Raw genomic sequence first — 26,080 nt, forward strand, 5'->3', positions numbered from 1 at the left:
CACCCCCTGCCAGATACTCAGCACTAGATGTGTGCTTTTAAGACTTCTCCCTCGGGGGAGGGGATGGCTCAAAGAGCTAGAGCGCGTGCTTAGCATGCATGAGGTCCTGGGTTCGATCCCCGGTGCCTCCTCTAAAAATAAATAAGTAAACCTAATTACTGCCTCCCCCACCAAAAAAAAAAAAAAAAAAGACTTCTCCCTCTCTCTTCATTCCAGATTCACTTCCTCCAAGGAGACTGCCCTGAGTGCGGACAAAAAAGGACATTTCTTGAGAGCCTCCTGGGGCCAAGGCAAGGGGACGGGTGGGTGTTCCATATAAGGGTCTCTGTGCATCGACCTCCCTTCAGCAAACGCCACGTTCCCGGTGCTCTCAGATTCACCCCCAAACTAAGGAATACTCATGAAGCTTGAAGAGAATCTACTCCACTTCTCCTAAGACATCTCAGTTTTGCTTTCTTTATAGTTTTTCTGTTTGGCTTCAGGATAGCCTTATCAGTTTGGTTAGTTTAAAAATTGGTTTGTAAACCTTTTAAAGCTTTTTCTTAAAAAAAAATTAATACAAATGATAATGAAGTTTTGCTTTCCCCAGGCACTTCCCCATCAATGAGCTCAAAGCTTGCCAACAAATCTGTTTCTTGGAGCATTAGTTATATTCTCTAGGGGTGACAGAGAAGGGAAGCATTCACAGCTTAACTGACATTATCTGTATAACTGAATTCAACGTGTTGTCATCTAAAGAGAGCTGCCCCATGAAGCTGGTTCTCCGGGAACTCAACGCTTCTTTTTCAGTCAGTTTTTTCTCTTTCTATTTTTGCCTCAGAAAATCCTAGCCACAACCTACCAGGTTACCTTGTTCCATTGTGTGATTGAAGTATTTTACCACCTGTTGTTTCAAGAAGAAAAATGAAACAGCCCATTTTACTATGAATTCTGAATTCACAAGTATGATTAGAACACACTGTCATTTATGGGAAGGGGCTTCCCCCACAGCCACTCCAATTTGGGGTCACTTAAAACAGCAAGAAATAAAACCACCTCTCAGGAGTCGGCATCTACTTCATGGATTCTCCTTGGATTCAGGGGCTGCCTTCTGCTCCACGTGGTGGACAACAAGCCTTGGTGACCCTGGGGACAGAACTAGGAGTGACATCAGAGGTTCATCACCTTGAGAGACATGACCCTCTCTCTGTCCTTACACCACGGACAAACATTTATTTCTGGCCAGGAAAGAGTTTTCTCTGCCTTGGCCAGTGTGTTTCCTCATTAGAGCCAACTTTGGGGACGGCATCTTCTTCCCCAGGCTTAGGTCATACGCACTAAGCCTTCCCTCTGCTGGACACCGCCATCGGCCATGCTCAACACCTATCACCCACACATGCAGTGCTTTGTTATAGTTTTCATTTGTACAAAACCAAAGAGAAAAGCTTTTTTTTTTTTTAACCAAATCCTCTTGGTGCTAAAACATCTTGACATTAATTTGTGCTAAAATAACTAGAGGACTAAAACCTAATCTAATACAAAGAAAGAGACCATGATAACCTCAGGTTACAATACAAAGGCCTTCGTGGGACCTGGCGATTATTTTTGTACAGATCATGGCAACTGTAAGCAATAAATTATACACCCTGTGGTTTTCCCATCAAGAAACTGGCTATGAAAGGAAATAAAAACCCCACTATTAGTAACCAAAGACACAAACGTGATGATAGACATAGCCTGTCTTTATAGGAGAAACGAATCAGGTACTTAAGTATGCTGTCTAGACGGCTGTGTATGAATAAAAGTGGCTTTACACAATTATTTGAATAATAATTTAATGATTTTTTACACTAAAAAAGAATTTAGACCTAACCAGAATTTTCTGCTTCAATATGAATGTAAAATTGAACAACTTAAAAATGGAATTCACAGCCACAGAATTTAATGGATTATTTCTCTTTACTTGGGAAAGATGGAGGGGCACTATATTCCATGCCTTCTGAAGACATTTTTCTAAGGGTAATCAAACTGTGTAAAATGGAGAAAAATGACTTGAATTCCAAGATATCATTCCTCTTTGACCATGACAACTTTGAACAAAAAGATTTTCACAAAACTTCATTTTAATCATCTTCTTTACAAACCACAATACTTAAGACTTTTCTAAATACAACTTTAGAAAATGAAGCAAAAAAATAATCTCCATAGATGCTGGTCGAGTCCATGCTGAATGCAAAAGAATTTTTTCAAAAGTGATACTTCCAAGCTTTTCAGAATTCTTGACGGGTCCATTTTCTAAAGAGTAAAGATGGTGACTATGCGGGCAGTGGCTCGTCCAGTTCCATGATGTAGAATCCTCTTGCTGGTTAGCCCATAGGGCAGTAATGAAGCTGGATAGGCCACCTTCTCCTCCTAGAACTGCTTCTCCCTCTCCTTATACAAAGAAAGCCAATGGCTCTATGAGGAGAAGGCGACAGCCCTCTATATTGCAGGTCGCCAGTGCCCCACGAGGGCGCTCCAACCACTCACTTTAATTATTAACAATCCTACTCTGTATACACATTATATAAAACTATAGTAGGGATTTGCATGATGAGTAAACGAGAAATCCAAATGTCAAAGATTCCAATCTTCATTCTTATATTAGATGGTGGGAAATCTCTGAAGGCTTCAAGTTTAATGTAGAAATGCTTAGAACAGTCAAAGGGACAGGAATGTTTTATGCTGCCCTTGAAAACCTGGTGCTCCTGGCCCTGAGCACACTGAGAGCAAGGCTGCTGAAAAGGCAGTATGTCCAGATATGAGGGTGAAGGATGCCAGGCTTCTTTCTTTGCACATTCCCTCCCCTTACCTGGGCTCCCACTCTGGAACCCTACCTGGAAGACCAGGGTGTGCAGGTTCTGTAAATACTCTAGAGGAAGCAGCGGCCTCAAGCAACAAGGTTGAGTATGTAGGTAAGAGGGAGGCGGGGGAGGGAGAGGGGACGAGACATTTGTTTGTAATACTTTCGGTGATCAAGAACATGTGGTTTTTTGGTTGTTGTTATTGGTTTTTTTTTTTTTTGCATCACTCCTTCAGTGTTATCAATTCTCATTCTTTGTGGTGGTGCAAATCTACTAATGTTTAGTAGTTTCACGCTAAAACTCAGAAAATAGACAAAGCAGCTTTTTAGAAACACATCAAAACATCTTCAGGAGCCATTAAGGGACCACCCCCACCCCAATCCCCAAACAATCTTGCGATACAGAATGTGCCCCTTATTTTCAGCTAAGGATGAGAAAACAGTTAGATAGTCTAAGGCTGAATTCATCATTTGCTACAAATATAAAGCAGACAAGCAAACACCAGTTTCCTCAGGTCGGTGGGAAAAAGCAGTACCATAAGAGCGATCCAACCGGCTACACTTTAACAAGAGCCTCCCCCCTTTCTCTTGGGCCTGAGGAAGGGGTTACAAGAGAGCAAGGCAAGTGACATTATGTGAGTACAGTTTGAACAGCAGCACACACGGGTAACCCAGAGCAGGAAATAATACAACTCCCTCCCCCTTTGTTTTCATTTGCATTTTACTTTTATTTATTTTCGCTTTAATAATGCATATTCTGTTCACTCAAAAGGCGCAAAGGACAGGAAGCGGGGGTTTAACTTGGCTGATGAAAAATCAAGCAGGGCTGACATTTCTAGTTCAAGAACTTAAAACTAGGAGAAAAAAGTCGCAGCTGGTACCAAAGAGCACACCCAACTTCACAGCTGTCTCCTCTTACAACCTTTGGTTAGGCAAGAGAAGCTTTGAAGACAGTGGCCTCTAGTGGACTTTGATAAGTGGCTAAAAAAAGTGTGTGTGTGTGTGTGTGTGTGTTTTAAATCATGGTAGCTGCATCACAAAAGCTCCAATCAAGAGGGTGGTAAAAAGAAGGCACAGATCATTACAAATACCAGATTTTCTCTTTCTGTTTTTGTAAATATACCATCATATATAAGCTAAAATTTATCTTAGGGTGGTGAGGTTTGCTGGCAGGGGAAGGGACAGGTTGGACCTAAAATTGCATATGTAATAGAATCCTAGGGGGGACACAAAGCCAGGCAGCTTTCCGCCTAAAGCAAAAGAACGGGATGCTTGCTCCAGACTGTATGTAATACAAACACTGGGGGAAATCTGTGACAAAACACGATTAAAAAATGATAAAATTATAAAGCTTGTAAACGAATAATCTAAAATTACATTTTATTCATGGAAAATATCATCAAAATAGTACCACCATGGACTAAACTGCCTGAGTTTTCATTTCACGTGTGAGATCTCATAGTAAAAAAGCCTTTAGCACAATTTGCTCTAAGTCACAACCAGTGCCAGACCCAGGACTATACCATGGGGAAGAGAGTCTCCTCTTGGATGGAATTTGTGTTGTGCTATCAAGACTTTTGTGCTAATCTTTCAAACAGGGATGTGTTGGGGCAAACCTTAATCTTTTGGCACAAGGTTATTTTGGCTGGGGCGGAAAATTTGAGTCTTGGACTCAGGATGAATGATGCGACATTTCATTTATCAAGTATTCATTTTGATTGAAGAGCTTTCTTGATGTCATTAACTTCCATCTATGAAGGAAAAACAAGAGCCGAACAAAATCACAATGAATTGGCTGGCTGGAGAAAAGCTCAAAGGTAAGTTGATTGAAAGAAAGTAATCCACTTGACAATTTGAAAGGTAAAACGAGTGAAATGACATGTGAATGAAGACTTGACAGCCATGTTAGAAATGACATAAACCTAAAGAAAAGGCGCACCGACACGATGCACTAGGAAAGGGTGGATGTCTGAATTCTCAGGCTACCAGTATTCCACATTTGTCAAAAGCAACAATACAACAACAATTCCAGTTTCTTGGCCAGAGGCTGGAGCAGGCTGTCCGGACACACTGGACCATCTGGCAGGGCTGGAAGGCAGCTGTGGTTGGGCACAAGGGGTATCTATCAGCACCCCCAAAATGAGGACAAGCAGTTACCAATCCTTTGAGCAGCACGGATCTGTCACCGCCAAGGGCCCCAACTGGCTGAGAGCTGAAAGTCTACCATTTCCCACTCCTCCACCCTCTCTGCCATTCGGTGATGGCTGAGTTAGATCAGAGCTGGGTAGAGGGGGATAGAGCTCTGATGCCCTGGCAGGATTGCCATGGCTGCCAGGGAAAAGCAAAGAGATAAAGAGCAAGTGTTGAGTGCCAACAGCTATGGTCCCTGGAGTCCTGATGGCCGTATGACGGAAGCGCCAAGGAGGTCTCCCCGGGGCCATGCCCTCTGGCGGTCACTACAATGAGGCCTCTGAAAACTGGGGGGAACTTTTCCACAGAGAAGATGTTTCAGATAAATTCCAAATAAGAAATCCAACTAGGGGCACGTTTGCTAATGTCCCCCTTCCCCTAGACTTCCTGGACCCAGGAGAGAATGTGAAATAAGGCTATATAATTCTAAGAAAATTGTCACAGGAAGCGCGTCTAAATCTGCAGAAAAAGTCACTGTCATTTATTTTCAAAATAAAGCCCTGACTCTGCTCCCACCCCTAACTGAGCCTCTTACGGGGCAACAGGACACTAGGGACCTACCTGCAACCGAAGCCGGATTTTCTTCTCTTCATCTAACTCCGACAGTAACTGCTTAATCTCCCGTCTGGAAAGCAAACAGCAATAAAATTAAACAAAAGCCCAGACTTCCCCAATAGGAGATAAGAAGTCTCTTATCACTTCCAAATCCTTCTGATCCTTTTACAAAGAAAATGTGGCCAGAACATTCTATTTTCTTTGCACGGCTACAGCTTGAAGTCTGTTGCAGATGGAAAGGCTTGCCATTATTTCCGGGCTCCCAAAATACGTAGTCATCAAACAGTAGGTCTGAAACGACCTTTGAAATCCCTCAGTCCAAGCTTCTCCTCAAAGAAGAAGATGGGGAAACTGAGGCCCCGAGAGGTGACCTGACTTGCCCAGTGACTAGACTCCAGGCATCCAGGCTCACACTCCGTCGTCTCCCCTCTAACTAGGCCTTTATTATGGAATCACTGGTCTTTCAATATATTTACATAATAATATTCATTGCAGACAGTTTCACTACTCCATTCGTATCTCCTTTATTGTCCCAGAGTTTTAAATTACTAAAAGGCTAGTGGTAGGTTTTCACAGAGTCTCACAAAATCCTACAAATAGTAACAGTCGAAAACGTGGAGGTAAGATAACTGAGTAACGATGGAGTAACTACATCACAGAGGAAGCAGACGCGCGTTCGGACACAGTCTTGTGCCCCTTCCAACACTAAATAATGAAGCAGAACTTGCAAACTTGCAAACTCAGGGCTCTATGTGCAGGACGATGCAACCAGCCTAACTCTGGTCAGAGAGCTGTACTCCATTTTAGGGTAGCAAACACTCCATTTTACACATACATTTTTACAAACTGGATTAGAAAAGCAAAGAACAAAGACTGCAGAAACAGCACAACAAAAAAGGGAGAAGTGACGCAGCATTTGCTCACTTCAGATGAGCACCATGACGGCCCCTGTACTTGGGCCAGGGTCCCAGCACTGGCGTCAACATGCTGGGTTTTCTGACACGAGCCAGCTGTGATCCGTTACTGTATTTACTGAAGCACACGCTATGCATCACCGTCTCAGTGGGCACCGCCCAGGGCTTAGGAAAGGAGAAGATGGGACCCTAAGCAAACAGCACGCCTCCAGGAAGACTCTGGCAGGCAAAGCCTCGAGCTGTCCAGGTTGGGGGAGTTAGTTGCGGAAAAAGGTGCGAAGAAAGTCACTGTGTCTTGAGCTAGTGACATACGAGCTTCCTCCCCTACGAGGGGGGAGGAAGATGGGGGAGTTGGTGGAGAAGAGCCAGGACAGAAGCAGGGGGTGAGCACCGCACATTTGGGGATGAGGGGCGCTGACACAGACGTCAGCTGAAGGCGGAAAGGAAAGTGACGCTGAAGGCAAGGAGGGGAGACTGGTGGGGACGTGGTGCCCTGGGGCACAAAGGCCAGGCTGAGGAAGGCGGGCCTTGGAAAGGGGCCACTGTGACATTTGACTCAAGATGTTGGCGGGGGGGAGGTCAATTGCAGGCGACTATGTCCAGCTTCACAGTGGAGAGAGGAGCATGGGGGGAGCAGCCCCAAAGCACTGGTGATTCTGCACTCAGACTTGGGCGCAGGCCTTTTCAGACGTGCAGCACAGTCCTAGGCACTTCTCAGAGGGAGGGCCCCAAGGGATGGAGCCCTGGATCCAGGTCAGCCCGACCCAATGATAGTCTTATTCAGAAGGCCGAGAACCAGTGCTCTGGGATGGACTGGGGTTATGGCGTCACTGTCTAGGCAGGGGACCCGTCACCTGGACATGGATGGGGCTTTTGGGTATTTAAAGAGATAATGCACAGGGCCAGATAGGAGCTGGGGGCTTGAAGGAGTCAGGGGCAGCCTGGCTGGTGCCCTGAGACCCTCTCTGATCCCATCTGCTCTTCTACATATTTATCAGATGAGCCCCTTCCAGGGAGGGGGGGTAACTCTAAGGGGCCCCAAATTCATATGACATTCCCAGCCCGAGGCGGGAAGTGGGACAGAGCCACAGTGCTCACAGCCCGCGCCACTCCCTCTGCGGTGCGCTCTGCTCTTCACCATCGCAGGTTGGCTTTCAAAACCCTACTCAGGAAATGCCCCCCTGAGATGCCTCGCCATTCCCTCAGGAAACAGCTAACTGTTCCCTAAACTCTCTGCATCTCAGCTTATTCAGGTAAGTGCCCCCTGACTTCTAATCCTTTCACCATTGTTTTTTTGTCACTGCACACAGCACCCTGAGAGATAGACGTGTAATATTTATTTTTGCTCACAGGTCCCTCTCCCCATCTCAATGCCCCTTGATGGTCAGAGATGTGGAGAGTGTGTGCGTGCAGGCACGCAGGATGAGCCCCGGGGTCTCCTGGAGAGAACATCCTGCTGAGGTTTAAAGATTCCCTGCGTCTTTTTCATACACCGCAGCCCCGAAATGCAAGCCAATTCCTTCATGAGGCAGCTAGTTGAAGACATGGCAATTTTTCTGATGCTAGAAGCAAAGCTGGCTGTTGGGCTTATTAAGAAGTGGTGCATGTACATTACTGTGTTGGATGGGAATTTGAAGATCTTTCTTTTTAACAGCTCGCTGAGCGCATCAGTCCTTGTAACCAACTCCTCCCTGCACGCTCCACGGCCAGCCGTGCCTTCCCGCGTGCGGCTGGGCCAGCTGACGTGTGGAGCAGAACTAAACGGAGCCTCTCGGTTCACACGCCCATTCCCACCCCTGCTGCCACCATCACGGGGTGGGGGTCTTCACAGGCAGGCTGGGACCCAGGCTGGCAGAGCCAGGCCCTGACCCGCTGGAAAGCACCACAGGAGGCAGTGAAAGAAGGGGCCGCAGACACTCACTTCTGCTGGTCCTTCATGGTCTCGATGGTGCTCCTCAGCTCGCGGACCTGTGTCCTCAGCTCCTCCAAGGCTGCCTGACTGCTGGCCACAGGCTCCATCTTTGGTTTTCCTTCCGTGCCGAACAGAGATGGGGAGTTGGCTCTGTGTCCAACTGTTCCCAAAGAGGACGACAGGGGGGAAGATGCTGCTGAGGACAGAGGGGCTGGCCCGCCGCCGCCCGCCGCCATGGTCCCCGGCTTGGGCGGGAGGGGTGCTTTGTTGTCGGACACCTGTGACAAGGGGGGACAGAGAGAAGTCAGGCCAGGGGTTCATGCGCTGCATTTCCCCGTCCTGTTTACTAAGACTCTCCAGCTACATCACTGTCCCCACGTCCCTCCACATGCTCCACTCACTCATTTGACCTTCCTCCACAAGCGCTCAGAGGCCCACGCGGTGCAGGCATCCCTCTAAATATTTTCAATCCGACCAGCTAGTCCCTAACTAGTTTAACGTACACGGCCAGAGGTCCATGTACTCACTAGGCTCCGCAAACTCTGCAGTGAGCAAAACATTTTCTTGGCCCTCAAGGAGCTTAGAACCCATTGAGGTACAGACAAACAGACCAACTGACACACCACAGATGAGGGGAGAGTCTGCCCACAGAAGGGAAGCACACAGAGCTGCATAAGCCCACCAAAGGGACCAAGCGTCCGGGAGGGAGGAGCTGACAGCCCCATCTTGGAGGAGGAAGATGAGGGGGCAGTCAGAAAAGAGGAAGGCTGAGGGGAGAAAAAAGTTCTAGGAGGAGGGAACGTGCCAGGCAAAGGCCCAGAGCCTGGAGAGTGGATGCATTCACAGGAAGCAGCCAGCCACGCGGCTGGAAGGTCAGAGATGGCAAGAGAGAGGTAGGGGCTGCTCGGGGGCTGGTGGAAAGGGTGAAAAAGACCACGTGCCAAGCAAAAGATCACTGTGGCTGCAGACGGGCTGAAGGGCTAGCAAGTCTGCAGGTCTAGAGAACTGCCGGGGGACTCTCATCTAGTGACAGCTAGAAAGGGTGAGGGTTTGACTCAGGCAGCAGCCAAGAGAATAGAGAACAGACAGCTTTGAGAGATGCAGCAGTGACAGGCTCATCCAACGCAAAGATGTAGTCCCTACCCTCCCGGAGCAGACACCCCAAGACCAGGAGGATGTGGTCCTGGACAGGCTGTAGCGGGTGAGGAGGAAGTACAGACTGAGGGCCGGGGAGGCGGGGGATGGAGGAAGGAGGCATTAAAGTTGGATCTTTTCATGGGAGGACGAACAAGTTGGAGGCCCAGACAATGATCTCGGATTTGGGCACAGTGAATTTTAGGGGCCTGAAGGAGAGCCGGGGGAAGGCCAACGGGCAGAGCCAATGATTCAAAGAGTAAGGTGGGCCAGAGCAATCACCAGAGGAAGTGGCAGCCATGGGGGTGGATAATCCAGAACGAAAAGAGAGGAGGCTCAGTGATGGAACCTGGGGATGCCCCAAACTGAAGAGGTAGAAAGAAGTGAGAGCCCTTGGGGACAGAGTGGTGAGAGAGGGGAGGAAGCCAGGCAGGAGGGGCCTGAGTTATGGACGTCTCCTGGAGGGGGAGCTTCTAGAAGGGTGCTGAGAGGAAAATTGGGGGGGGAGGGCCCATTTGGTGGAGCCAAGGGAGACTGAAATCTGACCAAGGCAGGTTAGGGCCTGAATGGGAGGTGAGGTGTGTGGTCTGCAAGTTGAGAACTCTCTTTCCAAATCATCAGCTGAGGAAGGAAGATGGGAGGGAGGGAGGGAAGGAGGGGGGAGAGAGGGGGAGTGGGGGGAGAGAGAGAGATCATGGAGAAGCCTCGGGAGGCAGGGAGGAGATAGGCTCAAGGAAGGGCTTTGCTTGCTTTCAAAGATGGGGGAGACCCTGAGCTGGAAGCTATCTCGAGGGAAAGAGCCAAGGCTGAAGATGCAGGAGAGAGGCGGGGAGGCCCGATAGAGAAGTGTCCTGAGCGGCCAGGAGGGCACAGGGAGTGGGAGAGTCACAGGTGGGAGGGAAGAGGGGCTGGTGGCAGGCCTGGTGAGGTGCGGCAGCAAGGGAAGGTGAGATGATTGGCAGGTGGGGAGGGGGCAGGTTGTAGACAGGACGTCGGGAGGGGAGGGGAGGAAGGGGAGGCTGGTGGTGGAGCAGGACTCCCTCCAGCAGCAGGCTCCCAGGGCAGGCGCCAAGATGGGACCAGGCTGGCACGATGAGGAGGCAGAGTCTGGATTCAGGCTGTGCCAGAGGGAGAAACTGGGCAGAGTCAGCCAGAAGCAGATGGGCCATCATTCCCAGCCTCTCTGCTCGCCTTTTCTCTGCCAAGTTATCATTGAGGAAAAGCGCTTTCTGCTGCCAGGGATAGCAAGCTAGCATCCTGTGCTTGTTGTTAGTAGGAGCCATAGTAAGAGGGAAGAGGAACTGACATTTCTGGAGCACTGGATATATGCCGGACGTTGGCTGGACAATTGAAACAAGAATCAGTTTGGCACACACGTCTGACGGAGTAGGAAACTGAGGCTTAGGGGCGTGGCTGAGAAATCCCCCAAGTCTCACTGCTAATAAGTGGCAGAACTGAGATTTAATCCCCTGCCTGTCAGCTGGACCCTCAAGCCTGGTATGGTGACTCTGGCTGCCTGAGTCTGAAGACTGATGCTCTCCTGACCTTACGTTCTTCGCTTATTTTCTATTCCTGGGTTTCTACTCTCTCCCATTTCCCACCCTGCATCCGCCTGCGCCTCCCCAGACCCACCAACGTCCTCACACTGACTGACTTCCGGGCACTTCCTGAATCAATGCTTCTCTTAGCATTTCCTACGTGACTCGCTCTCCCAGCCCACTTCAGCTAAGAAGTGCTTTTTTAAGTCCCCACAGAGTATAGGCCACCAAATATCCTGATCAAATTAGTTCAAGTGGAATTTCTAGAAGCAATAAACAACATGAGATGACAACTCCAGGGAAGGGAAATAGGCTAATGGGATAGAACAGTGCAAATCAGAAACGTGAAGAGCCACTGCCCACCAGTAGATGTCACTAGAGAGACACTCTAGGGATGGAGGAGCACCTGCAACTGTGGGCATACCTATGGTCACCAGAAAAAAACGGGTCTAAATGCAATTTCTGCAAATGGAATCCTTTTAAAAAGGAAGTGCTTCAGTTTTGTGAATAATTACAATCGATCTGTTTTACAGGATCATACTTTTGCTGACTATATCAGATTTTAAAGAAAATCTATACATGTAAATTCTTAAATCTACAAGAACGAAAATTCTACATCACCTTTGACTTCTTTGTGTTAACTCCTGCATCAAGTGCCTTAAGAAATGACTTCACTTTTCTGCTTTTAGACAGAAAACAGTTACTAATGTTGACAGAAAAATAACTCCAATTGACTGGGTTCTCTTAGTATGAAAAAAATGGAATTTTAAAATCTTACTTCACATTCACAGGACGAACAAAACTTGTACAGGGAACCCTTCAGAAGCCACACACAGTTGCTAAACAATGTCTTCTTTGTTCCTCACAAGCTAATAATAAAAGAGCTATACCATCCCCTGGGCGTGCAATGAAGTCAAAATGTTTTCAGACTATACATTTATCCTAATAAATTAATCCAAATCAGCATTTCTTTAAGAAACCCTTTTAGTGATTCAAATTCATGAACTGCCAACCATAATTTGTGACACTGTTAGTTTTGAACATAAAAGTCACAATCTATGGGCAGAGAGCCTGGCATTTAATATATTTAATGTATTCTTTCTAGACATCCCTAGGCTTTTAAATTTGTTTTGGTTGTTGTGATGGTGATGATAGTGGTGGCGGTGGTGTGTGATGACGTCTGTGGGGGGGGCACTGACGTATAAAGAGGAGATCAAACCACAAGAGAAAACATGAGAAATGAACTCTGAACCTGTATCTCAGGGATTCTGCTCAGTTTGGGAGACTTGTAACATACCTTAGGGATTTTGATGACCAAAATAAATCACTGTCACTAAAGAATGACAAAAACCTGCATTGTCTGTTGCAGTGGACTGAATGTTTGTGTCCTCTCAAAATTCGTATGTGGAAATCCTCACCCTCACTGTGATGGTATTTGGGAGGCGGGGCCTTTGGAAGGTGATCAGGTCATGAGGGTGGAGCTCTCATGAAGGGTAAGATTCGTGCCCTTTTAGAAGGGACCCCAGAGAGCTCTCTCATCCTCTTTCCTCCAGGTGAGGATACAATGAGAGAAGTTGGCAGTCTGCGACCCTGAAGAGAGCCCTCACCAGAACCTGACCATGCTGGCAGCCTGATCTTGGGCGTCCAACCTCCAGAAATGTAATAAATAAATTTCTGTTGTTTATAAGTCACCCCATCTATGGCACTTTGTTTCAGCAGCCCCAAATGACTAAGACAACTGTTTATCCTCGTTTGGTTTATAACTCATCATCAGAGCACACATGAAAAGGCAGGGATCCCGTGCTATCGGGATGCCCTCACCACGGCTGGGCACTCACTTGGGATATGGTAACAGTCTTTGAAGTTTTCTTTGACGCGTCCACTCCTCTGTGTGCAAGCGAAACGTGTTCTTCTTTATCTTCTTCAGGACTTGGGGAGTCAAAGATATCAGGGCTTGAAAGTGAAGACTGGATAAAGCCAAAAGAAAATGCTTTTTGTCAGAATTACGCCTTAGCTGACATAGCTTTTGTTAACATAATGCTGTTTGAAAGCACTCGACACTTCTATTCCGTTTGTCTCCTCATTACAATCACAAGGCAGGAAGCGTGCTGTTATCTGTGCACTGGAGAGAGTGGCAGGGATGGGACTAAGAAGCAAAGAGTTCCTAGACCAAGGATCTTTCTATGGGCTCTTTCCACCGGTGCCTGTTGGTCATTTCATCCGTGCAAGCATCCGTCATCCATTTTTCCTGCTCCCTCCATCCCTCAGAGCCTCTCTCTTTATGTCAGCATTTGCTACTGTGTGCTAAGCACTGAGCTAGGTACTGAACTTAACATGCCAGCACGGTCCCTGCTCTCAGGGGGCTGACAGTCCGGTGGAGAAGGACACTCAGGTCGAGAGGAAGCTGCCTCTAACCTGCCTCTCCTCCATTCCCTCCTGATCCTTTTCCAGAACCATTGAACCTGCTGCAGAGTGAAGTGCCTGAAAGGACTTCTCTGCGAGGAAACCATTTCTGGGGGCAAGGGAGCAGCAGCCCTGCTGTCCAGTGACCAGAGTTCCCGCAGCCCTGGAGCACAGCCCTACCTGCCAGCACAGCAAGCTCACATCTGCTCCTAAAATGCTGTCCTCATTGCCGTGGATGGTCCTCATCCACTGTGGAGTTCACCTCTGCTAAGGTATGTTTACAGAACTGCAGCATCTTTTGGTAAAATATGGGGATAACACTCCTATCCTTCCTGCCTCACTGTGAAGATCCAAAAGCTGGATAAATGTGAACCAATTCACTGGAATCACTCTGTCATTTCCAGGTTTTAGGACAAAGCAAAGGAAAGAGTTCCTGTGGCAAGGAATCATTTTAAAGGGAGACTCTTGCAGAGATACCTGTAGGTGAGTTCATATTCAGCCTCTCCTCTCTACCTTCTACCGCTATGGTCAAAAAATTGTCACATTTAGCATCACCACTTGGTGCCATTATAGAAAAATCACACCTACAAACACTGCTTGTTTTCTTCTGTTTACTACTAAGGCCATACATTTAGGGAATTTTTAAGCAACATTTTAAAATCAAAAGGTCTTGTTTGTTAATCTTCATTTAATCTGAAAATCCAATTACTTAGAATAACACCCCCCAGCTAAGCTTTCTTCTTCATCTAAGCTTAATTGCTTAACCACCTTGCAATGCCTCTATCCTCTCATTTTGAGATTTTATTCAAAGAGCCAATTTCCTCCTACAGAACCTATGGTTCATGAGCTGCCAATCAAAGCTTGCTCTCTGAATTCTATAAACATAAATAGCTCAAACTAGGGTGAGAGGCCACAAGCTGGGGAGTCAGGACTGATGTATCTCCTTGATCATTCCCTCTAGTGGCTTTTTAGGAATATGTCCATATCCACTAATCCCATTCTGCTATGAAAAACTGACAGGTGCTACCAGGAAGAAGAATGAACATGAATTGAACGTATACATCCCTGTGGGGACGGACAGGAATGCAGGGAGAAAAGTGTTTATACTTCTTTACAGCACACATGTATCTTGTTGTCTTAAGTCTGCAAATAAAATCGTTCCATATAAAATGCCAAACTGAGCCACTGTGCCTTAAGCTTCCCGTGGGCAGGGACCATGTATGTCTCATTCCCAGCTGGAGCTGTGGTACCTGGTACAGAGCTGAGCCTGCAGGAGATGCCCATCAGTATCTGTTGCATGAGTGAGTGAACAGATGTGTAGTCTAGAAGTGGAGTGAAGATGCCGTGTGGCCTCCCCGAAATATAAACCAACTCTCAGACATGGGATGTATGGACCAAGGGTGGGGTGGGGATGCTAATTTGAACTTCTCTGTCTTTAATTCTGATGCCTCAAGGCCCTCTGGATCTTGAAAAGTTGGGAAGAACTTGGAGGGGAAACAAAAGTGATGAAGGATTTGTAGAGAAGATGTGGGAGGTAGGATTAAAAATTTAAATATCGAGCCACTAAGAAGCGATGATTTAGGTTGTGTGTATATGAGGTGTTTGGGGGGGTGTAGGGAGGTGAGAGGGAGGGAGGAAGAAGGCAGTATTGACACAGTACTCCATAGAAGAGTGAAAAAGTAAGCCACTTTCTCAAGTCTTTCTTCCCAAAAGATGTCAACACATAGGTAGATAGGTATGTTTCCTATGAAGAGGAAAACTAGGACGACTGAAACCACACTTCCAGACTCAGCGGATATGAGAGAAGAGGCTCAAAGGAAGTGGCATTCTTTTTCTTCTACATGATGAGCCCTTAGGTAGGATCAGGGATGAGGTGAAAGTAGAAAGTATCCTAGGAAACCTGGACAAGGTTAATTCCTTGGTGTATCTGGGTGACGGTCCAAGGCCTTTGGCCTGAATTCCCAGCAAGGACAAGGCAATGTCATACATACAGAGAGATAAATAGATGGACAGACAGACAGACAGACAGACAGACAGACAGACATACACATACACATATACTGCCTGAGGAAGCATCAAGATTTTTCTACGATGACATTCACTTCAGTGTTTATGATGAAGAAGTGGAAACATAAATGTCGAGTATTCACAGGCGAGGACAGCAGGTAGCCATTCACCGTGATGTGATGGAAGAAAGTGTGATGACTGGGGGAAGGGGTGCCATGTAAGGGGGGAAGAGCAACTTTCAGAACAATGCGCCCTATGTGATCCCATTTTTGAAGAAAGAATGGCTATACAGCAAGAGGTTAATAGTTCTTAGCTGTGGGGAGCAGGATTACAGGTAACTTTCTTCTTTATGCATTTTGTTGTTAACAATTTGGTACAACAGATGTATTACAGGTTTCTAATAAGAAAGGAAGTTATTCAAAAAGATCCAAATGAAAAACTTCTGCAGGTTATCCGGGGCCTTCTGACTGTTCTTTCCTGCCTGAGCAGGTGCTTCATATGTTAAAACCCAATCTCCTAAAGGTCTGTGCGGGGTTCCCCAGAGGGTGCTGAGGACAGCGCTTTGAGAAAAAAAGGCTTGGCCACTGCCAGGCACCATATAGTGGCCGATTTTTTTTTTAAGTAAAATTCTGCTTTGTTTGCAGACTGAATCAGCTTTGCTTTCCTTTTCCACCAGAAAACATGACTTTTTTCTTACCCATTTCCAGTTCAAACAAGAATCCCTCTGGAAGGAGAGAGAAAGGAAGTGGGATTAGGGCCTTCCCACTTCGCGGGCAGATACAGAAAGGACAAAAAGAAAGAAATACTGCTTGATTCCAGAAGACTCTCAGATCACTTCCGGTCAGTAGTGTAGCGCATGCCCTCCCTCTCCCCAGCGTGTCCTCATGTCAGCCACTTGCAGAAGAGTCCTTAGCTACAGGCTCTAATCCTTCCTGCTTTCCAGCGGTCAAGAAGCGAGGAGGCACTTACGGATGTGAGAGACTGGGACGGAGGCCGCCTCCCCGTGGCTTTTGGTCTGCTTGTGGTTGGGTGACTGAGTTTCTCAGTAGATGATACCACGGAGTCAAAACCTTCTAGGTCTAAAACAAAAGTAAAACAGATTTTTTAAAGAACAACAAAAGGAGTGAGGGAAGGTTTTGATAACATGCCACATGCCCCTCTTCCTTAATAATCATGATTTGCATCTGGATTACACTTTGAAGTCTGTTTACATCCTTTGGTCATTCATATATGTGACTCAAACTGAATAACACAATCATTTCCTCCTCGGTTTAACAAGCTAACATGGCGGAAAGAGAAACATGATTTTTTCTTTCTCTCTTCAACAGCTATATTCATAAATCTTTAAAAGCTACAGAAAGAGCAGTAAAGGAGGAATCCTCTTCCTTCCACAAATCCAAGTCCATTTTGGTAGATAAAACATTCTTATGGTCGCAATACAATCAGCAGTTATCACAAGGTACAACATCCTCGGGCAAGTGAATGCTGGTCACTGATTCCAAAAGACAAGAGAGGGCAGCCTCCTCGGCTGGCTGTACCGCAACACTCTGACCATCACCCTGCCATTAGACTGTTCACCCCCTGGAGGTGGAGGGCAAGCTTCTGTTTCCCCGGATGGCTCACAGAGTCCGGCACTGTTCTGTTTCCAGAGGCATCACTCAGTGGGGACAATATCCTTTTCAGTCATTCACCCCATGATGAATGAGCAACTACTCTGTGCCACTCACGGAGTCAGATGCTGAGGCTACACCAGTGAGCACGGCAGAAACGAGCCTGCCCTCAGAGAGCTCCCATCTCTGTGACTGACGTCTCAGATGAACGTAGCATCGTTCAGTCAGGTCGGCGCTGCACCTGCCACATGTCCAGCAGGAAGGCCTTTGCCTTCCCTTTGCCACCTCCTTCAACAAACGCTCAGGCCAACCTGGTTCTACAGCGTTCTGGGGATTTCCAAATCAAGTGTACACGTGTGTACGATGCACAAAGGAATGGCCAGCAGAAAAGGGCCGGCCCTGAGACTCATCATGGTGACGCCATCACTTCCTGACAGGTAGACTGTTTCATTCGCCATGCCAGGCACTGCCTTCCCAAACCATTTCATTCACTTTCCTAACAGAGCCCCAGTTTTGTTTCAGGACAATGCACCCAGCTGAAGCACGTTTGGTCTAAGCCAATGATGGCAATCCAGCTCCTCTTTGCCAATGACTGGTTTAGACGTGTCTGTGTAGCCCAATTTGGGTGACTGAGAAATAAAAGGAATTCCACCGAGAGCCACTGAGAAAGAGATTTCCTCTGCCTAGAGTGAGGCAAGTGAGAAGAAGGCCATCCGTGTTGCTGCTTCTCCCTCCTTCCTGCTTGGGATGCTGCTGTGTAAGAATAGGCTGCCTGGAGCTGTGGCAGCCATCTTATGAGCAGGAGGGAAATGCTCTTGGAGATCTTGGGGATAGCAGAGCAGAACAACAGAAAGAGTTTAGGTGACTGAGCACCCCAATGAGCCACTCACCAACCCTGGAATGACCTAAGGCCCAGACTTCTCACCGTGTGAAATTAATAACCCCCCTGTTATTTCAGCTAATTTTAGCTTTATTTGGAGCTGAAAACATCTTAACTACCCTAACTGCAAATATGCTGGCTCAGGACAGAAAAGATAAAAACGATGTGTGTGTTTCTCCCTCTTTATTTTGGGGCGAGCTCTTTTGTTGAGGATTATAAGTGGTCTGGCCGTGTGACAGCTTTATTCTATTAATGAACAGGCAGGTGTTGTCTGCAAACCACTTCCTTTAGTAGAATATGCAAAACCAAGGACAAGTCACTGGTCAGGACAGACCATTACATTACACCTGGGATTATATTACATGACTTTATTCTAAGCACCTGGTGACTAAATAATTACTCAATATGACTCATCTTATTGGGGCAAAGCAACTGTAACAAAAGGTTAACACTCTGCAGAGAGAGACACAGCACAAGAAAAGTATCCGTGGGGCGCTGAGGCCAAGGAGGAGCCAATCAGCACCCAGCTCCAGAGTGTGGCACCTTGCTGGCGGGCTCAGCAGGGCTCGGGGAGGGCTGAGGTCCCTGCTGCTAGGCGGCTTCTCCAGAGCCTGCTTGCTGGCCTGACCCTCTCAGGGGCCTTCCCTTCAAGAGAACCTTACTTTCCTAAAAGATTCCCCTTCAGACCCCACCCCAGGACTCGCCTCTACCAACTCCACGTTGTGTGAAATTGAGAGTCCCAATGACACACATGGATTGATGCCAGAAGCCATCATCCAACATCCCCCAATTAATCTTTAAAATCACCTTTTTTCTGGTTACAAAAGTAATACAGGCACAATGTATAATTTTTAAAAGCCATAAAATTGTAACAGCAAAACAAAGTCTACTATAATCTTACCAGACCGAGACAAACACTGTTAGTATTTTGGTCTATTTCCCTTCAGGCTTTTTTCTATAAATAGATAGCCTAGTTCACATTATCTGTAGGATTGCATTCTGCTGATTTTCCTTAACATTGTATGCGGTGACTCTCAAAATCCTTCATAAATATGTTGATTGTTGCAGAATCTTCTATTGCATTGCAATTCATGATTCAGTGAATCCCCTTTCTCTGGGCAATTAGTTTCCAAATCATTCCCCCACCCTCCGATTTTTTTTTTTCTTACTAAGGAAAGTTCTGCACAAATATCCTTGCATACACTCTACAGACGATGAGTTTAGCGGGTTCTCCATGCGGCTCCCCAAAAGAGCCCTGGAGAAAGGGAATAAGGGACAGGACAGGGAGGTCTGCTGGCGGCGAGGTGGGGGTGAGGGGTATGGAGAACCGGAGGAGCACAGGCCCCCTGGGGGAGAGGAGCCAGGACACACAACTGAGAGACGCTGAGCAGGCAGCCGGGAGGAGGTGAAGGACAGGGCCAGTAAAGGTGCCAGTAAACGAGCCAGCGCCGGGGACCTTGGCTGGGTGCTGCCGGGGCTGAGAGGGAGCACTTCGATCAAGGCTCCCACCTGGAAACTGAAGCAAGCTCTGAAGGCAAAACCCGAGCAGGCTGAAGCAATTAGAGAACAATTAAAGGCCAGCTGACTCTGGTTCTCCACCTTGGCTGCAGAGGCGAGCCATCTGGGTGATTGAAAAACAAAAGGCTCCTGCCAGCCTGGCTCCCCTCCAGGGACTGACAGAATGGGTCTGGGGCGCAGTCCAGGCACAGGTAGGTTCTCTGTCTTCCCAGGTTTATTAGGATGTTATTAGCAGCCATGTAGGGAAGCACTGCTCCAGCAGAGGCGGGGGGCTGCGGAGAGGCAGGGACAAGTCAGGACCTGACCACGTGGAGGAGGGGGTGCGGGGCGAGGGCCGCTAGTGAGTAGGGCCTTCCAGGGCCTGGGGGAGGCGTCGGGAGTAAGGCTCCTCACACAGGGGTCCTCTGCTGACCTGCTGGGTGGGCAACGGAGGTGATCAAAGTGGCAACCAGAGGTTTGGGTGACCACTGGTGACAAGTCAGAAACATGGCAGCTGGAGTGAGAAGGAGGTCCTCAAGGGGCCCTAGCCTGCAGGGAGGGGCGGGAGAGGGGAGCAGATGGGATGGCCTCAGAGTGTCTCCTAGTGTGCAGGGACAGACGAGGCCACACCCAGGAAACTTCTGCTGAACTCCATCTGTGCTCCCCCACCCCCTGTCCTGGGCCCACTGAAATAATGAAGTCTCCAGGCGAGTCGAGGGGTTGACAACGTGTGAGATCACGGTCTGTCCTAAGTCACACTGTCAAAACAACTCGGAGGCATGGTCTCTGTCTCCCGCACCAAGGCTGTGAGCCCGGGAGGGTGGGGCCCCACCTCCCTGCTCTCAAAGTCCAGTGCCTTCCTGGGGAAAATGTGCTTAATGTTCTGTGAACAAAGGGACAAATGAACCAGCCAACGAATGAACTGACTATCTCAAGGAAGAACTCCGATTGCAGAGGTGTTGCTTACAGAGGTGGCCGCTAGCGGGCGGCAGCTGCGGGGCGGAAGGCCGCCTTCTGTTGGGCCCATTTCGTTTTCCTGGCTGAGGTCTGCACTTAGAAAAGCCGCGCATGTTGAAGTCTGGCTACACTCAGCCAGCATCTCCGTGACAGATGGCCCAGGAGACGCCTTGTCTCTGTCACTCAAGAGTAAAGGGAGGGCCGGAGTCCTGCAGGGGAGCTGCGCTCTTAACCTCATCATGGGGATTCAACGACGTCGAACTTTCTACAATGGGAGCTCGTAAAAGAACTTTTGGGAAATGACAAAGCCCAACTGCCAGAAAGAAGACACACTGAGGATGAGGTCACTGGCCGAAAACGGAACCTCAAACCTTGAACTTCACCACACTTCTGCTTTCTGACAGTGCAGGGGGAAACTCTTCAGTACTGTAATGTACATTCTCAGGGACGCAGAGCAGTGCTCTCATGACTGTGGCCGTGGTAGCTGAGATGAAGGCAGAATTTCCATGACTAACCCATTGTGGTGCGAAGAAAATGTCCCAATTTTCATGGTGGTTTTGAAATGAATCAGGCTGAAACTTGATATAAGCTTTCTCAGCCTGGCTGGGAATTTTTCCTCTTAATAAAAAATGGTTCTAATGCCAATCCAAAACTCTTGAACTGGCAAATGTTGGGTATTTTTTAAAAGTTAGTTTCCTAAGGATGAGAGGCCCTTGGCTTTCTTGATACTTGGAAGACTAACCCTTCACAGACATATGGGGATAATTCGTGTTGGACGCAGAGTCGGCCTGGAAAGGCCTTTGACTCTTCATGGCACACGGAGGTGCCCATTTTCCATGAGTTTCAGTCACACCCTATTTAGTTCAATTACAAAATGTGGGCTTCTTTTCCATGGATGGGAAGGATGGTACCAGTGACCACAGGTGACCTAAAACACATCGACTGAAAACACAGAGGAGAGAGTCAAAAGTCTCAGATGGGCCAGCTGTCACCAAAGGAACTGTTTGTGAGCTCCTCAAAGGCTCTGTTTACTGTAGCTTGCTGCTTGGGCTGGAGAATGAGCTCAGGAGAGGAAGTTTCCTACATTTGAAGCCTGGCATCGTCACTCCCTCCCAGTATCTCTGTAAGCTAGCCCATCTCCTCCAAGTCCCTGTCAAGGATCATTAAGGCTGCTGGAACTTTTTGCCTGGAACTACTGTAATGGATTTCTCACTCCGAGTCATGTACCACTCCACAGGCTGCCACCAGAGCACCTCTGTCCCTCGAGTGACTGCCTCTCCTCCCCTCCCCTCCCCCCTCCCTCTCTTCCCCTGGGGCCATCAAGGCTTGGCTTGGCAACTAAGACCTCTGCTAAGAATCCAGACTGTACCCTAAAGCTGACTTGGCTGCTCCCTAGGCGCTCATCACTCCAATCTCAGCATTTAGCACCCTGAACTAACAGCTTTGCTGACCTGTCTCCTCTACTAGCCAGGGAGGAAGCCGTGGTTTTTCCCAGGCCTAGCATCATTCTTGGCTTGCGGTGAGTGTTCAATAAATGATTATTAAATAAATGAACAACCAACCTTTTGGGGCTTCAGTTTTCCCACTAGAAAACAAAGGAGAGAATTACCTGAGCTGTGCAGGGTTATTCTTTTGTAAATGAGAGGTTATATGAAAACCCTTTCAAATCACACAGGTAGAATTTTGTTTTTCTACACCACTGACAGAGTTGTGGGATTTGGGAGCAGAGATCTAAGAGCAAGGCTAAATTTTTAAATACAAAAAAAAAAAAACAACAAAAAAACCCAGCACAAAACCATGAACAATGTTTTTGTCTTTTTAGGATTTAAGATGAGAAAACCCTAAACCCCGAGGGCTGCAGGTACCTTCTCCACAATGAAGAAGCATCTCAAGGGAATCTGGGCAGAAGTAAATCTTGCCCTGCATGTCAACTATTTGCCTAGTGTGGAAAATCTGTGCAGACTACAAAGATGGGCCCATTAGTAGGGGTCAATGAACACCTGTGTTAGCTGAGTCACCAACTGAAAAATTCTCATTTGAGCAATGATTCAATTCTGCGCGAAATGAAGCCCTCCAGAATGTGTCAGGATAGAGCAGGTCTGCTACTGTGTTTTCATTTATAAACCAGGTGTGAAGTTTTCAAGACACAAGGTGCTGAGAGTAAACAGGCGTGAGCTACCGTTCAGCTACCCTGCTCCTCCACACTTCACACGCGCATGCTCGTTTAGCACTCATGAAACCCCATGCCCTGCAGGCTACTCTATTCCGTAAAGGGAGAGGTGGGGGTCAGATATTAGACAGCTTGATCAAGGGCACAACCAGAAAGTGGCAGGGCCTGCATTCAGATTCATGCTTGTGGAATTCTGTCCACTGCAGAGCACTGGGCAGACAGCAGGAGACCTTCACCTTACTTCTCATCCAACCGAAAGTGAATTCTGAGAATTGTTTCTACATCAAGAACCAGAAAAGATACCAGGAAATGAAATTTTCATGTGTGTGAAGAAACCAATCTATCCTCTGATAACAATCTATCCTCTGATAAACTGTATTTTTAAAAGGACTGAAAAGGGGGCCGGGTTTTTCAAAGAGCTCTTTGGCAAGAAGCATAAGCTGTTAAGCCAGTTCAGGGACAATGTTGGACTATTCAGTACAAACTAACTTTTACATGGAAACTTGTAGCTCAAGAATAAGAGATGGAGATATAGAGTTTATTTACTCATTTACTTAATCAAACATTATTAAGTATCTACTGTGTGCCAAGCATAGTGAAACTTTTGCAAGTAAAAGGACAGCCACTCTGTATCAGTGCTATCCATTAAGACTAACTGTGATGATGGAAACCAGCTATATCTGTATCATCCAGTATGGTACCACTAGCCCCATGTGGCAACTGAGTACATGGAATATGGCTAAGTGCAATTATTTAAATTAAATTAAATTAAAATAGCCACATGGGACTAGTGGCAGTGAAGATCTCTAACGTGATCCTACATCACGCGATTTCTTCTCATATATGTTCAGTTCATTCATTCAGTACATATTTCCTAAGTGAGCAGTGTGAGCCAGCCTCTGGGCTAGGTACAGGGGAGGGGGGCGGGGGTGAACAAAACAGCCACGGTCCCTGCCCCACAGAGCTCAGAGCCCTCTGAGAAAGAATTTTACAGACACAATTACAAATTCTGCTAGCCATTACGAGAGAAAGGTAAAAGAGGAAATTAGCAGCGATAGCATGGTGACCTAATTTAGATCAGCAGAAGGGTTCAGGGAGGGGATGGGGCACGTCTAACGGAAGTCTAGCCCTAAGAAGAGCTTCACGTGCATCCGTAACAAGCAACGATAAGTGAGGGAAAGTAACATTTCACTTCTGCATTGCTTTAAAAATTGCTCACTGCCGGCCCAAATTTGCTGTGCAAAATGATGTAGTAAATAATGTATGTACGGGAACTCTTAGTTATGCTGTTATTCACAGAAATGTTAATTGCCACAACCTTTTCATAGTGCTGTTTGACAACACCTATCACGAAGTATAAATATGTACACTTTCAGGTACTCCACTTCCAGAAATTAATCCATAGAAATGTTTGTGTAAGTGTAGAGTGACATTTGTGAGGCCAGTGGTGTTCAGACTGTTTACCAGTGTACCTCCCAAAATAATTTTCAAAGCCTATGTACCCCCCTCACACATCTTAAGTGGATGTCTAAAATTTTACACAAGTTTTAGTCACAAAGGATATAATTTCTGCTAAATTCTAAATGTTGCTATTTTAAAATAGAACTATTGCTCTCTTACATATATTCCATATAAATCTGAATACCACAGCAGTTTAACAACTGCCATCATCCATTTTTAAAAAATCATGAACAAGCTTTTCTTCAACAGTTGGAAATTCTGCACCATTCCTTCCCCTCTTAGAATTCCTATCTCCATCCTACTTCCACTGCTGAATTTACTCTAATGTAATAAATTTTATGCTTTTGTTAATTTTGTCTTCTGTTAATTACTTTTTCATCTTTCTCTGCTATAAGAACATGTATATAAATTGGAAATGATAATTTTTTCATTTCCTGAAAAAATGGCTAAGTGTAAAAATTACTTTTTTCTGGACTGAATTATCATTACAACTATTATTACTCTGCAGATGATCAAAACATGTATACATGCACTACACATTTTGATAAATAATTTAATAGCATAAAAAAGTAGAATTTCATTGGGCTTTTCCCCCAATCACTCCATGTACATGTGTGTGTGTGTGTGTATGTATATATACATACATATACATATATATATATATTACTATTATCACCAGAATGACATGTTTTGGGATTAATTCTATTTCTGTTTTTCATTTTATAGATGTAGGTGCCAAGAAACTTTGTTAACATAAAAATTAGGAGGGGGAAGGGTACAGCTCAAGAGGTAGAGCACATGCTTAGCATGCAGGAGGTCCTGGGTTCAATCCCCAGCACCTCCCCTAAAAATAAACAAACAAAACAAACCTAATTACTCTCCCTCAAAGAAAAAAGTAGATGAGAATGGAAAGAATTTTGTAAATGTCGCTCAATTCTTTGAACTCCTTCTGAGTTATACGTCCAAAGTCAGACAGTGGGCTAGCATCACCAAGAACTATTTTTAACAATCTGTCAATGAACAGCTCAGTGGGTACCTCCTTCAAAATTTTGTTGGAAGCAAAGAATTAGAAACCAACCGACTTGTAAATGGATTTTTTGGTCCAGTCAATATTGTCTTTCAATTTCTCAAGTCTAACACCAATCTCAGAATTGTTTCTGAGTTTGCACCAGGGGTTTTTATACCCCTGGAGTGGGCAAGAGATCGGTGTGCCATTTGAGGTGGTAGAGGGTGGATGGGAAAGGGGAGTTAGAAAGAAAAAGCAGCATGACACCAGGGCTCTCAGGAGATGAGTTTGAAGAAAGAGCACATAAGAAGATGAGGCACTATTCATGGCCAGGTAAGTCTCTGTGGTCCCCAAGGTATAGGTGATCCTATTTGCAGATCACTGTCCAAGGGTGATCTTTGTAGTTTTGCTCCTAGTGAACTGATTACGGTAGAATCATACAATGGAATATTATGTAGTCTTTAAAAGTATAAGGTTGATGGATGTGACTTATGTGGAAAGATATGTAACATACATGATTTAGTACAAAAACAGAATTGTGGACTTGAACTGTATTATAACATGATCATATTTTTAAAACATCCATTCATCCATCCATCTAATCACAGAAAGACTTCTAAAAGTGTGTACAACAAATTAACAGCGATTATCTCAGGGAGACTCTGAGATACCAGGGGACTTTCACTTTCTAACTTCTCGTGTTCTTTCATTTTTTTTTAAAGTGAGCACCTTTTCCCTTTGTAACTGGGGGTGGCAGTGGGTGGAGAGAAGCTCTCTAAAATAAAAAGACAACTGAGTAAATCACATATGAAACAATTTCCAATGCTGCAATCAAAACCTCAGTCAGCTGACTGATGTTATGTGTTCAAGAACTTTCCTAATTTTCAATAACAGTAGTCATGATAAGAATGTAGGTTGGTATTTAGTTCTCTCTATCTGAACTGCACTTATACCAACTACCATTCAGAAAGTGCCTGTTTTCTGTCAGCCACACCACACCACAATGTCTAAATTTTACAACCCTC

At 46.3% G+C, this 26,080-nt stretch overlaps 1 protein-coding gene across 3 annotated transcripts in view; it reads right to left on the minus strand.

Moving 5' to 3' along the window:
- Positions 1-3,015: 3,015 nt before the first annotated feature.
- The window catches only part of SH3KBP1 (SH3 domain containing kinase binding protein 1), a 299,175-nt gene continuing 276,110 nt past the window's right edge, over positions 3,016-26,080 (minus strand). For all 3 annotated transcript variants that reach the window (XM_031673286.2, XM_006212983.4, XM_006212985.4), the window contains 5 exons: positions 16,444-16,553; positions 12,903-13,031; positions 8,402-8,670; positions 5,573-5,636; positions 3,016-4,572 (listed from right to left, as the gene is read on the minus strand). In XM_031673286.2, the coding sequence (XP_031529146.1) occupies positions 4,531-4,572; positions 5,573-5,636; positions 8,402-8,670; positions 12,903-13,031; positions 16,444-16,553 (614 nt within the window). In that variant the 3' untranslated portion in view covers positions 3,016-4,530. The remainder of the gene's footprint in view (positions 4,573-5,572; positions 5,637-8,401; positions 8,671-12,902; positions 13,032-16,443; positions 16,554-26,080) is intronic.

This window comes from Vicugna pacos, chromosome X (genome assembly GCF_048564905.1).
Source record: "Vicugna pacos chromosome X, VicPac4, whole genome shotgun sequence".
NCBI classification, from domain to species: Eukaryota; Metazoa; Chordata; class Mammalia; order Artiodactyla; family Camelidae; genus Vicugna; species Vicugna pacos.